At 40.1% G+C, this 15,559-nt stretch overlaps 1 protein-coding gene across 1 annotated transcript in view; it reads left to right on the top strand.

Moving 5' to 3' along the window:
* The window catches only part of SHISA7 (shisa family member 7), a 1,851,055-nt gene extending 1,836,403 nt beyond the window's left edge, over window positions 1-14,652 (top strand). Inside the window, exon 7 of the mRNA XM_044081502.1 lies at window positions 13,061-14,652. Within this exon, the coding sequence (XP_043937437.1) occupies window positions 13,061-13,644 (584 nt within the window). The 3' untranslated portion in view covers window positions 13,645-14,652. The remainder of the gene's footprint in view (window positions 1-13,060) is intronic.
* Window positions 14,653-15,559: the final 907 nt, after the last annotated feature.

The raw sequence follows: 15,559 nt of genomic DNA, 5'->3' as shown, positions 1-15,559 counted from the left end.
TTTCTTATCCAAAAAAGACCTGCTGCCTGACAACTTTCTACTTGTTTCATGGGGAAAACATGATCAAAGTAAAAAATGAAAAGCAAACAAGAAACAAGCTCAAGATACATTGCTTAAAGGATTACTGTACAGGTTATGGACCACACATGATAGATTGGCATTCTGTTTAGTTTACAGGTAAAGCCTGCAACGATGACTGCAAGTCTCCAACAAATGTAATGAGCTTACTAAAATAATGTAATCCTGTCCTTTATTACAAATACTGTCATATGCATTTCAATGCTGGCTTTACCAGAAAGGCTCATTCAGACTCTGCTACACTTTGCTGTGAAGGAAAGGTTAGTTTGCTGTTATTTTTTGTATTTCTGTATTGCCTTTCTATATTTTGAATACTGTAGTTTGTTTTCTTTACCTTGTGTTTTGCTTGCATTCTGTTTAACAGCATATTAAAACTTCAAAAGAGACCACAGCTCTCTCTGTTCTGAGTCAGGCAGAATTTTTCCCCTCCCTCCCACACATTTAAGTTGTCTTGTTAAATACCACTGTCTTTCTAGTTGCCCGCCTCTTATGTTAATCTGACCATATATCTCATTTCTCTCTACTTTCACTGGCTTATGTGAGTAATCACAAAACCATCACTTTTGAAATCCCACCCCTTCAATTATTTAAATTTATTGGCCATCCTACAGTATTTCATAGTACCAAAATACAAAAGTAACCACCCTTTCAGTCCATCTTGCTGTTTTAAAAATAGTAACTCTCCACTAAACCTTAACTTTTTAAACAGGTAAAACTCAAGTTACCTACTTTCATATCTAACTTCTCTAGTGCACACTGCAGAGTGCATTCTTTTCAATCTTACCTTTAAGCATCCCTGTTACTAGCACTTTCTCTAATACCTAAAAGATCATCTCTACTTGACTCCAAGTAGACTTTTCTCTATCTGTTAAACCTAGCACTTGCTCCTACAGTACTTATTACCTTGATACGGCACTCTTATAGATAGCACCCCAAAAGGCAAACCCCATTTCTCGGTCACCACGTCCCCGGAATCTCTTTTAAAGTTTTTTGTCTAGTCCTTCTAGCATGTCGAGGGATCAGTTGCTAGTGTCCTCTCCTGCTCAGCTGGTGAACCTGGGAATATTGAGGCAATGTTACAATTGCCTCATGTACACAGACAACCCTCTCCTCCTCCCACAAAACACAAATACATGCAAGAGATGCAACTATACGGCCAAACTGGAGGCTGAGCTCTCTCAACATAGGACTGGCAAGACCAGTCAGGAGGAGAAGGTTACCACACACACTATAGACCCAGTCTCACATAGTACCATCACAACCTCAAATCATACAAAATCTACCAAAACAGCAGAGGCCACCAAAGCAGACACCCAAACAACCACCACCTCAGAACACAACACCTGCAACACATAGACCTCACAGTCAGAGTGTCAAACAGTCACAGCCCTTAAGGCCAAACACAATGCCAGACACACTAGTCATTGGTGACTCCATAGTCAGACACACTGACGTCCCGCTCACCAGACTGAGTAAGGAGAAGGTCACAGTAAGCTGCCTGTCAGGCGCTAGAATCCGCCACATAACGCAAGCACTCAGGTCTCTCAACAGCAGGTACAAATATGACTCAGTCATTGTCCACGCTGGTGTAAATGACCTGAGACGCACTCCTTGGACTACATGAAAAGAGACATTGAGGAGCTCTCTGATTATGTAGCCCAGGCAGGTATGACCCTGACCTTGAGCAGTATCCTACCTTCACCAAGAATGATGCCACAATACAGAGATAAGATGATCAGCTTTAACAATTGGCTTAAACTCTGGTGTCATTCAAAGGGGATCCAATGTCTGTCTGCCTGGGATGACATGCTGGACAAGCCACGCTGCTTCAAGGGACGGCTTGCACCTGTCACCCTGGGATTCGGATATTGGCAAAGGCTCTTGCCACCCCATAGTGCCTTTTTAGGCAAGGCTCAAATTCTAAACCTACCACCCTAGAACACAAAAAGGAAAAAACTAAGGGTAATGCTGCTCAATGCCAGAAGTCTAAATCTCAAAATGCACGCACTCGAGGCCCTTCTCAGTATGGAGAACATCGATGTCTGTGCAGTGACAGAAACCTGGTTCAAGGCTCTTGAGAGCACCCCAGCACTATCAGGTTTTACCTCTTATCATGCGTTCCGGCCCCAAAATCCGGACAATACCAAGAAAGGAGGGGGGGGTATCCATATTCATCAAAGACACCCACACCTCAAGACTGGTGGCAACGCACGATGCATCGGAGACCATCCAGGTGCAATTAACCATAGGCAAGACTGCTCTGCAAATTGTAGCATGTTACAGGCCACCCTCACAAACTCAGGAACCTCACATGGCCTTCCTGAAAACACTAGAGGGATAAATGTATCACCAAACACCATCATACTAGGTGACTTCAATTACCCTAATATAGACTGGGAACACTACTCAAGCCCAAACACCCTAGCCCAAAAGTTCCTGGAATTCATAAACTCAAATGCCATGGAACAACTAGTCACCATCCCCACAAGAGGAGAAAACATACTTGATCTCATCATCACGAACATGGGAGAACAATGTTCAACACCGAAGTATACCCCTCACTGGTGAGATCAGATCACAAACTAATCTCGCTGGAGGTCCTCATCCCACCCCCACCTGAAATAAAAGACCACAGTAAAGAACTTCTCAAAGCCGACTTCACACTTCTAAAGACTAGTGTGGTCTCCTTTAAGGCCCCGAGCCGACGGAAAACAGTACTCAAGCCGCTGAATCACTTACAAATGCCTTCTACCAGCACCTGCAGGACTGCATGGATAAGGCAATCCCAAGCAAAACAAAGACTCTTTGTACCAAAGGCAAGCGTCCACTCTGGTGGACCCCAGCCATAAACAAACTCTACAACAAAAGGAGGAAGCTACTACAAGATAGAGCAAAATCCTTAAAAGGTAAGACACCCTTGATCACTATAAGTAAAAACTAAGAGCTCTCATAAAATCATCCAAAGCAAATTTTGAGAGAAAAATAGCTAAAGACTCAAAAGACAATCATAAGGCCTTCTTTAGCTATGTTAGAAACCTGGGAGGAAACTCCCAGATATGCTCAGAACTAGTTCAAAATGATGTGAAGATTACTGATCCTACAGACATTGCCAACATACTGGCTGACAGGTTCAGTGCAAACCACGCCCCTCCCCAAAAGGAGAGATATCTATACCAAGCGATTGCAGCCCCCAAACATCTCCAACGCCCAAGTGAGAACTGCTCTCTCCAAAGCAAAAACACAGCATCCATGGGACCTGATGGTGTCCCCGGCTGTGTGCTCCACTAACTCAACGAGGAATTAAACCCACAGCTAGGACAGCTGTTTAATCATAGTCTTACCTCTGGATACGTACGCAGGAGTGGTGCACTGCAACTGTGGTCCCACTTCACAAAGGCGGTGCCTCCACCGACCCTGGAAATTACCGCCCATTAGCTTGACAAGCCTTATCTGCAAAGCCATGGAGAGGATCATAATGGACCTCATAAATAAAGACATAGGGAATTTGCAGACTTTGGATCCATCCCAGTTTGGCTTTGTCAAAGGCAGATCATGCCTTCTAAACTTGGTTGACTTTTCAAACAGTCACCAAAGCCATTGATGAGGCCAAGGCAGTCCATACAGCCTACCTCGATCTGGCGAAGGCCTTTGATACAATACCCCACTCGGGTATCATTGAAAAACTCATCAGCTTAAATGTTAACCCATACATCACAAGATGGGTTGCAAACTGGCTGAGTGACAGAACCCACAGGGTCAGAGTTGCTGGCGCCATGTCAGACTCAAAGCCTGTCACAAGTGGTGTACCACAGGGCTCAGTCCTGGGCCCACTCTTGTTTGGCATCTACTTTTCAAGTACAAGCAAACACAGGAGGGTTATGGCTGACAAAGTTTGCAGATGACTGCAAACTGGCGCCATAGTAGAAAACACATCTGACACAGATATCCTTCAGAAGGGTCTCACAGAAACGGATAACTGGTGCCAGAGCCATGGCGTAAAGTTAAATGCCAAAAAATGCATAGTCATACCCTTCGGGAAAAACAAGGTTACCCCTAGCTACCAAATAGGTGGCAATCCACTGAGTACAGAAGAAGTTATCAGGGACCTGGGGACCCAGGTTGATAGTAGTCTGTCATTCGACACCCATGTAGCTAAAGTAGTTAGGAAGACCTTCTACATTGCCCACCTTATCATGAAGGGATTCTCATCTAGATCAAGGGAGGTCATAGTCTCCCTATACTCATCACTCATCAGACCAATGATTGAGTACAATGCCCCATTCGAATGTATCTGACCCGACACTTGCAGCAGCTGGAGAGGCCACAAAGTTCCTCACCAAAAGGATAAAGGGTCTCAAACATCTGTCCTATGCTGCCCGACTGAAAGAACTCCAGCTCTATTCAGTCGCCACCGCTTGCTCAGAGGTGACCTTTGCCTAACATACAAGGCCATGTCAAACCCAGATTTGATGAATATGCTTCACCTCAAAAATCTAGATCCGTCAGAGCCACAAGGGCGGAGACTTAAACCTCGACACGGCTATTAATAGGACGTGCTGGAGGGATAGATTCATCACCCAAAGACTCCCTATGCTGTGGAATAAAATCCCGGTATATGTGAGGCAGAGCACCTCGCTGGCCTTGTTCAAGAGAAATCTTGACCAATGGATGGGAGATCGCAGATATACCCCAGGGATTACCTCAGTGTCACTGCTCAACAGAGGCACAGCAAAATAATGGGTATAGTTCCCCATACTAAAGGGGTGGCGTAAGCCACAAAACTATGGGCTAGGCTTGTAAATGCCCTCGGGCAGATAGCCTAGTATGAACCTATGAACCTATGAACCTAATACCCAAGGCTTATACGTTATCTAGGTATGTAAGTATTCTCTGCATGGCAACAACAGAAAGGCTTTCAATGTTGGCAGTTCTTTAACAGAATGCTTATTAAAGCTTATTTGAATCTTACAATTTCAGACAAGCTTACCTAATGGTCATTAAAGCATTGCTACTTAAACATAGAGCAACAGGCACTTTCTGAATAATAATAAGCATAAATCAACAGTATAAAAATATGACAAAACCAGAACATTCTGCAAAATCTAGGACAGATGAAAAGCCACTGTAGTACTTGTGTCTACCTTGGATGGGGGATACTCTGCACATTTACAATGCATAACTGCTCCTTGCCTTGCTTGGACACATCCATCGTCACTACATGGGGGAGTGGGGTGCAACAAATATGTCACAATTTGAAATGTCTCTGGCTGACTGTGATGGCCCTGACACATTTGTCATACCTCTCAACCTTAGAGCAAGAAATCTGGACAAAGCCATACATAGAAGTGGGACAAAGGCCCAAAAATAAGGACAATTTTGAATATTGCTCTTATAAACTTAGAAATATAATAGTAGGTCTTGCATTAGTATGAAATTTCTGAAGGGTATGAAATCTGAAACTCAAATGTCTGTCATTATTTTCTAACTTCAGTCTTTAATGATTTGCCAGTAATTTGCCAAAAAAACCTAAATTTTATGAAAAATGGACCAAAAATGTGATGCAAAAATATAAAATAGCCACACAATACAGCTGCCAACCTGTCAAAGAAGGGACACTTTCTTAATATTAGTACTGTTAAGTTGAGCAGCTGACAAAATAAGAGAATCTACATGCATTTCTGAAATAAAAGTAATCTATAACTCTGATCATTCAATTATTTATTAATTGTAAACCCTCCACATTTCTTCCAAAATTGCCATCTTGCTGAGGGATTATTAGGGGGAGAGCAACATTTTGAGCCAAAATCAGGGACAGTTGAGAGGTTTGGATATACCTAATTCTATAAAGTGATTTATTTGTGAGTACCTCTCAACCTCTTAATGCAGGAAACTGGACAAGGGAAAATTATATTGGGGGATCAAATGACCAGTACTAAAATTGCTCTTGTATAAACATAGACAGTTGTTAGAATAACATGTCTTGCTTTAGCATGCATTTTGCTGAAGGGTATGAAGTCTGAAACTCAATGTCTGTCAGTATTTAGTGACTTCATTCCTAAATGATTTGCCAGAAAGCCACAGATTTTATGAGGAACAAACCAAAAATAAGAAGCAAAAATCTATTCATTCTGTGAAAATCTGAACAGTTGAGTGGTATATTTCAGCTGGGAGAATTGTGCGGCAGAAATCCTACATGACGGACTTAGCTCCATAGGTGTGAACAATAAGTAACCCCCCAAAAAAATGAAGATCTAAGAGAGGTGATTGCTTCAGTCTGGCTTCATCACTTTCAGTAGCATTCAGACTCAATCAGTAAAAAGATTCAGTAACAAAAAAGTTTGTGCTTGTAGACAATTGATTTAACTGGTTCCTAATCGAATACATCCAACCAGGAACTGGGAGGGGCCGTACCTGAGATGATCAGATAATCAATAAACACCTTCCTGATTGTATTAAATTATATTCTTTGCATAACACAGTACAGTTGTTAGAGGGCATTTTAAATTGATTGTTTTGAACATTTTTCCAGTAAACAATGAAACAAAATGCATGCACCAATAATGACAAAACAGCCCAGTTCAGAACATTTCTATCGTAAAAGTCTACTCAACCATCTACAATCCACCAGTATCAGTAACTATACACAATCTCTGCAGAAGTAAAAGTCATATAAATAATTCCACGTTAAAGAGATCTGTAACTAATGAAGAGGTTGCTGCTAGCAAACAATTTTATACTTCATTATTTCATCTACAAATAAAGTGTCTGTTGCCCTTGAGGAATAAATTGCCTATGTTACATTAAAAAAATGATAAGTTAGTAATATTGCAATAGGGAATGGATGGCAAACTGGTTCATAGTTATTAGGTATCTCCACCAAAGACGACATACTCAGGACTGCGGCATCCACCCCTTTAAAAGTACAACACAGTACAGTATCAGCAATGCATCTACATACTGTGGGAGTAGAACCCACAGCCTCCTGCATCAAAAGCAAGTATTCAACCTGTTATGCTATTAACAATGAAACAGACTCTGCATAAGCAGCACTCCCTGAAGCTCTTAGCACCTTGTAAAATCCATTCAACACTCAACTGTCTCTCAGTTCCGTAGCATAAGAACTCTGGAAAAAGCCAGAATTTATTGTGTGTGTGTGTGGTTGGGGGGGGGGGGGCAACAAAAGCCCAAAAATCAGGGACACATTTTAAACATTGCTTGTATAATCTTCGAAAGTTGCTAGAATAAAATGTGTTACCACCATGCATTTTACTGCCAAGTCTTAAACCCAGGACCCTATGCAATACAGTCAGAGGAATATACCACTATGCCAAATCAGCTGTTTCTTGAAAGGTAGGAATTCATTTAGTGAATTCATTTCTCACCATAGCTCTCAATCTCTTAACACAAAACACTAGGAAAAAGCCAATAATGGGGGATTACAGCCCCCAAAATAGGGACAAATTTCAAATTACAAATTTAAGTCCAAAACTTTCCCTTATCAAGACCCAACCTAAGCTTCACAAATACACCTTCAATCTATCCCTCCCCTTTCTACCTTCCTCTGTGTATGCTTACCATACTCTATCTACTATTCTGTTGCTTAGATCTCTATGTAAATATGTATAAATATAAATATATATATATATATATATATATATATATATATATATATATATATATTCATTACTCTGTATAAATTTTATGTAGTTCTTCCTTGAGCATGCATGCCTTTTTTATTGTGCTTTTAACCTCCTGAAAAACAAGTTCATTGTAGTAATCTGATTTAGATATGTTGAATATTTTATTACTGTAAATTGCTGTCATGTTTGGAGCTTTTCTCTTTGGGTCTCCACTGAAAATAGCCCTTAAACCCAGTTGGACCAACCCGGTTAGCAAATGTCAAATAAATAAATAAACAAATATTGATTTTATAAACTTAGAACATTGCTAGAATAAAATATTTTGTGTTACCATATATTTTCTGAAGAATATGAAGTCTGAAATTCAAATGCCTGCCATTATTTAGTGAATTCAATCCTGCACTGATTACACAAATCCAGAAAACCACAGATTTTATGAGGGAACAGAACAGAACAAAACAAAAATATGAGGCAAAAATCTGGACATTTTTCACAAATGATGGTGGGTAGGGAATTCAGGCTCTTGCTACATGTATCCATAGAGGCATTACACACACACACACATGCACACACACATCCCTTCCCTTGCAGTGAGAGCCATTCAGTAGCTATCCACATACATGACTGCAGACGTTGCAGTCTGATCCCCTTCCAGTCTATGCAGTTACAAACTGCAAAATCTCCTGGGCATCTGTGCACTAATGCCTTCTCTTCATAATCCGGACTGGTTAAACAGCAGTCCAGAACTCATCGAGCATGCATGTGCATTTCAAGTTCCGGGACTCACAGCTAAGTATTTTATTTTTAAAATTCTTTTCTCAGTTTTACAGCTTGGGGAGCTGCAGTCTTGCAGTCTGATAGCATGAGCTGCCCCTGGTCTGCACAAAAAAAAAACTTGCTTAGCTCCAAATTAAACTCAAGAATCTCTCACTTTTAAATCATGACTAGATATATCAAAACTCTTCCTGACCCCCCCCCCAAAAAAAAATAATGTTATTCACTTCTAGATCACTCTCTGGACAAAAAAATCTCTTTATCTAACCTTAACCAAGAATGCCAGTATCAAACTGGTGTCAAATGCTAAGCTCTTAGGGCTCATACTAAACTAAAGCCTAAATTTCAACCTCTTTGTAAAAGAAACAGTAATGCAAACCTATCAAAATCTAGGCTGCCTTTGTAGAATTGCTCCATATCTACGCAGGTCATCATGAACATACACTGCTTCAACCTACCTGCGATTCCCACAATCCTTTATGCTGCTCCTGTACTTCTCAACCTGCAAGCCTCTGGCACAAAGCTATAATAGAACTGCACAGTTTATTTTTAATCTGCATTACAAAGCCCATCACTATCATGCCTTAAAATAAATCTCTTGGCTAGAACTTACACATGACCTCACCTCCTCTCAACTGGTAATAATACAAAAATCTCATCTGTAAACCCAAACTATGCTCAGCACTAATATAGTACAACTATATTCCACTAACAGATCTCCCTGCTCCACGAATAAACTGCTTCTTCTTGCAACCCCCTCAAATAACCTTGCTTGTGACTCCTTGTACTCCTCATATATTGCTAGGCTATGGAACAGCCTTCACATACTCCTTATAATAAACAACATGAACAGGGAGTTTAAATTCCACCTTAAGCAGTACCTCGTGGCTTCCTGGTTCTGTTCTTGTTCCACCCCTGACTAATTCTTCTTTTACTCCATCTCCAGTCTTCTCCATGAATGTTCTATATCCGCATACTTTCCTACTTAAACCTAGCACTTCTCATCTATACTACCTAACATAGGCTACTATATTTTCTCTTACTACTATATTTTTCACACTTTTTTAATCATTTCTCTGTTTTATTCTTCCTAAGGGACCTCACTACACACCCTCCCTACCCCCCATAACATACTACTCCCTGTCTTCTTCTGTGCATCTCAATACCTCCTCTCTAGTCAGACTCTTTTGCTCTCTCATCTTTCTTTAATCTCTAGTACTCACTTACAAACATTTCTCTTTTCCAGCACTCATCTACATCTGATCTGTTATTATAATCACCTCCTAAAACTGATGGAAAAGTAAGTAATTTGAAATATAGAACAAAAGAGGAAGAAGAAATGCAAAATAAAAAAGGGGTGCCCCAGGAGTAACAAAAATATGTAGTATAGCAATGGCAGATATTTCCAAACTGAGATTTTGTTCTGAGGTTCAACTTCATTGTGTGTAAATATTATTAATTTTTTTCCCTGAACTATATGGCTTTAACTTGTTTGCATTTGACTCATGATACACACAAGCATTTAAATAGACTAGCTACTGTATTATAGGTAGAGGGAAGTGTAACACAATAAACAACATGGTGCATAGTCAATTCCATTGCCACATGCTACTTAGAATTATGTGTTCATAATGGCATGATTAATACCATGTCAACATTAGGTTAAGGAGTTCAAGTCAGCAGTGAAGCAATGTGTAAAAAATTATAGGATGACTGTGGTCAAGCATTTAAATAATTATCTACATGAAAACACATTCGGAATTCCAAACAATGAATCTTTTAAGATAATCCATCTGTGAAATTCATTACTAAGGTGTTTCCTGCATTTATCAGAATAACATCATAGTTTTATTTATTTTTTATCCTTGTGGAAATTAAACAAAATAAAAAAGGAAGAATACTTTATCAGTAGGGTGTGAATTTTAAGGCTAAGACTGAAACCCTGTAGGACGATCTGGTATCGACTCATTGCTTGGGCATGTTCATTTATTTTTTGGTCATGGGGCACAGAATTTGATTATTCACTGAAACGCACTTGCAAGAAAATACCAACAATGCATCACACATTCAGTGCATATAATCAGGGCACAGATTATCATTACACATACCACCAAGACAAAAATGTACTGTAGTGTAGTCACAGTTGAACGTCTTCAATCTTTCAGCTGTGTCAGTCAATCACGTCCGGCGAACGAAGTTAGGAAGTCTTCAATTAATAAAATCCAACTGCAAATGAGTTAAACTTGCTTAACTGGCTGCAACTGTTTGCTACTTGTTCTTTTCCCAGCACATAAAGCCCAGGAAGAGAGCAAGAACCAATCAGCAGCCATTCAGTCCATCCACGTCATGTACGTGCCTGCGGACATGGCAGTCCGAGCCCCTTCCAGTTCTATGTGGTTAGAAACAGCATAAACTTCTCAGCATCACACTGATGCATTCACTCGTTAATCTGAACTGCTTTTACAGCAGTCTGGAGTGGATTTATTATTTTATTTAGAGAAACAAAACTTTTTTTTAAAACCCGGAACTCGAACTGCACAAAGTGCGCATGCTCACAGATGAGTCAGTTGGAGTAAAGCAGCCGGCTGAGCTTAAGAAAGGCAGAGTACATAAACAAATTAATTATTTATAGCAAACATTTCTTTTTTTCTTTTTTCTTGCTGGGGGGGGGGGGGCTGCAGTCCTGCAGTCCGATGGGATGAGCCACCCCTATGTGCATTTACAAGAGTCAGCAGCACTAACAACCTATTATAAAACAAGTTTTGAGTCTGTTTGTGAAGACTGTTACATAGTCTAGGATATTAAAGTAAAAGATGTATTGTTATATTCTTTTTTTTGGGGGGGGGGGTGTCCCAGAGTGGGTGACCTGGCAGAATGCCAGTATTTCTCACCCCACCATTCCCAGCTCCTTCAGCAAGTAAATCACTAATTGATTTAGGATGATCTGTATCTCCCCCAGTAGTGCATTCATAAATGTAGCTGTGTACTTCCAGAGTACGTATAGTTAAGTGCAAGTGGTTCCAAATGAATATGTATGTGGACAAGATTGCTTAGTTTAGCTTAGTTTTGCAGTTAGTAGCCATCTTCTTCTTAAGCCAGCAAAGCATGTACATTTTTAAACATCAAAATACTGTATTTACAGTACCCACATTTCAATATTAAACTCATGAGCACATTGAAATTAGTTTACCTTTTCTACTGGTCATAAGTGCCACTTTGGCAAAAAGCATCAGCAAACCTGTCCCAGAACATCCACTCCATTGTACTTTTTCTTCCTGTGAAGAGAAATATCTCTCTTATTCAACCAGTCATTTTTCAAACCTTGAGAAAGAAGCATGATTTAGAAAAAAAGGACAAATGCTCATTAGTAATTAATTTAACCATTTAGTGAAAGGTGCCTATAATAATTGAGGACGGTGTCTGTAATAATTACAATTGCCACTATGAATTAAAAATACTTTGCAAATTCTTTTGGAAAGCAAAGAATATGCAAGCACTTGCACACAATCATTCATGCAAGCATCCCTTAATAGTTTATTTACTACTTCATTTCAAAAATATCCCAACTGAATGGATTGTTTTCATTGTCGTAAAAATCACCCTTCTTACTATTCCAGGAAAATATTGTTTGTTCTAACTATCACCTTTTGTTGATATCCAGAAAAAAGGCACCAGTCACTATTTACTGCTCAAATAAGTGCTCCAGCCAAAATATTTTCTTCCTCCTCCCTTTTTACATAAATCCTGCCAGCCGCTTTCTTACTTTGCATGACTTTAGGGCCTAAAAGATTGGTAACTCCTTATAATATTCCATCCCACATATTCTTATTAAATCCTAACTTGTCTTCACCGTACTGAGTCCCTGTAATAAAAAACAATTACTTATGTCCTGTTGTCTGTGTGCCCTATGCCGAACCACAGATAGCTCATGTGATACCCTGAACAGACCCAAGAACTGAGCTACCCCTCAATTAAAACTAAGGAGAAAAATAAATCTACTCCACTCCTGCAATTGTAGCAAGCTGCTTGCTAAAACTGTAGTATGCAGCTTACTACAGTTGCTACCACACATGAGTCATAAATGTAGTACTGGCATTTCTTTGTGAAGCTATATTATCCTTATTCCTTTTTAAATCAGTGCCCATATGGCACAACCAATCTCACCCCTTAGCAGCTTACATCCAGGACAGCCTCCTCCCCCTCCTTCACCCTGCCATACATATGGATCTGGCAACAAGTATAAAAATCCATCTTTCTATGTGGTATAACTTTCTTCAGCCAAATGCCCCACCCTTCACTTTCCGCCCTCTGGACTGTAAGGTAAGATGGCTATGTTAATTAACATCATGTTATTAAAAATGAAGACAGGATAAACTGAAAAAAATCAATGTTTTGATTTAAGTAAAAGGTCTAATGCTGTTATCGCTAATCATAAATTAAGATCATGTGCATTTGTAAAGTCAGGTTGATTGCTAAATGTATATCTGGATCAAAAAGCTGTATTATATGATCACAGTTATTGTCAATATTGTGCTGTTTACACACATTCTTGCTTTTTTCTTTATCAGCAGCTGAAAAAGATCTTGATGATTACTACACAAAAAGGCGTCACTTGGCAGAGCTGACCCGTGGAACTCTTCCATTGCATGTTATGCGGATGAACTATGAACATGATACTTATCGTGAGAAATCTCAGAATCCCAGACGTGTCATGTCTCAAGAGCATATCTTGTCAGATGACCACATGCCTACATATAATTACACCATTTCCCGAGACAGGGTGGTTTCCCATGAAAGGCTGCTTTCCCGTGAGGCTCTTCATTCTCAAGAACGTCTTCTGTCTCCTGACCGGACCCTTCACAGATCAAATTTCCATGGTGGCCACCTGAGTAACCAGAAGGCTCTGTCTCAGACCAATGTCTGTGCCTCAACACCAATGCTTGACCGCCACCATATGATCAAGATGAACTCTCACCCTACTTCAGCTAACTCCCCCAAGACAACATGGGACATGGGCAATCAAACCACTAGTCGACGACAAGCATTTGCAGCCAAGCACCAGAATACTATAGAGCAGCTCCAGTTCATCCCAGGACATCACCCTAGCAGCCAGCACTACCGCACTAGCAGCAAGAATGAAGTCACAGTTTGATGTGATGCAACATCTCTGGAGACCGGCTGTTTTTTTCTTTCATTGGAGAGTGGATTTGCACCAAGGACACAAATAGTGGTGTCCTCCCAGCTATCCCAGAACTGTAGCATGGTGGAGCTCAACGTCTCTCCTTCTTGGTTCCCTTTAGAGCCTTCAGCCATTAGTGGAGAGTTTGATAATGTTACACCCTGCTCTTCCTTGTGGTATCAGTTGATTTCACAAAGCCACAGAAACCAAGTGTGGACTTCTGTCATTCATTCTGCCCTGCCTCTGTGGATACAGCTAATATTCATTTGCCATTTTCATGAGATACACCCATGGGATTAAAGTCATAGGCTTCATACTGCAGTGTTTGTTGGAATACTATGCTGCCTTTGTTTTATTCTAACCAGCAGGCCCAGTGATTTGTAAAACATTCTCGGATATATTTTTGTTTTGTTTTCTCTTAATGGAGTGGTTTAAGGCAAGTAGCCAAACACTATCAGAAGACATCAACTACCTTCAGCTTTTTCTTTCTTATCTTTCATATCTGTTTTAGTGTTCTCGAGTCTATGGGCAATATTGGACAGAAAGTGATCAATAGTATGCCTACATATTTTCATTGTGACTGACTCTGAGGGGCGGGAGGGACAAAAGAAGATAACCTTTTGCACAAACATGCAACAATGTGATATGCTCTACACAAACCCAGCTTCCTTTAACCCTCAAAGATTGCAATTATGTTGTTAATAGGAGTACTGAACCCTGTGAATGAGCGTGGATTCTCTGGACACTCAGGGAAATAGTGCTTGCAGTAGTGGAGGGTCCAAATACTTATGACTCAGTTAGTTTATCTGTAGCCCACAGAGAAGCCAGTATCCAAACAGACTAGTAGTAATGATACCAGAAGTTCTCACTTACATTCCTAGTATTCATAGATGTGCTGGCATCCACTTCAGGATTATCCAACATTCCAGACACACACACACGTGCACACACACACACACACACACACACACACACACACACACACACACACACACACACACACACACACACACACACACACACACACACACACACACACACACACAAACATTTTCAAATGGTCTTCCATTTTCTGATGTTCATAGTTTTACCACCTTCAGATACATGGACTTTTAGAGGCACTAACTACAACAGTTCAGAAGCTTTTGTTGTGTGGGCATTCGCAGGCTTTTCCATATCAGACATTAAGGCTAACTGTAACAGCTTGAAGAATTTATTCCTTCACACAATTTTACAAAATGATCAGTCATTATCTGAAAGGCTGTTCCCAATGATATGTGCAATCACTTTATTAATGCCTACTAATTAGTATGTCACATGCTTCAACACCCTTTGGTTATCTTGCAAACCAACACAAAGATGCTGTTCATGAACATTTAAAGAATACGCTCTTTTGCTATTGTGTATCATATTATTCGCTATTTATAAAGACAAATATATCTAGGCATTTAAGGGGTTGTCTACTTCATTTTTCTTTCCTTACATCTTACTTAACTACTGTTGTGACACTGACCTTAATAGCTTTTCCGATACAACATCTTTTTGAGTGTGCACTAATCTGTCCCCCCATTACCAGCTTTAGAAGATTTATATGTTTTTAACTTGTTACTAGCCCATTCCTATCTGTTTCTATGTCCAAGTATACATTTTTCAGATATCCATTATTGATAAAAGCTGTGGGGATCTCTCTCTACCTTGAAGCTCTCATGTTAACTACACATGTCCTTTACAAGCTGACATCTGCATTAATTAGCTGTGACTCCGCTAAGGAAGACAGAATGAGCAGTGTCCATCAGTAACTGGAACACAGCGCCACAGGCTGTTTTAAACATAGAATGACACAACTTCCACACTTCTAAATCCCTTGCAGGATCACAGCCATTCTGGG

This window comes from Protopterus annectens, chromosome 1.part1, assembly GCF_019279795.1.
Source record: "Protopterus annectens isolate FY-2018-M chromosome 1.part1, PAN1.0, whole genome shotgun sequence".
Classification (NCBI taxonomy): Eukaryota; Metazoa; Chordata; order Ceratodontiformes; family Protopteridae; genus Protopterus; species Protopterus annectens.
The sequence above is the reverse complement of the archived record's forward strand: the minus strand, read 5'-3'. Positions and strand labels throughout refer to the sequence as shown.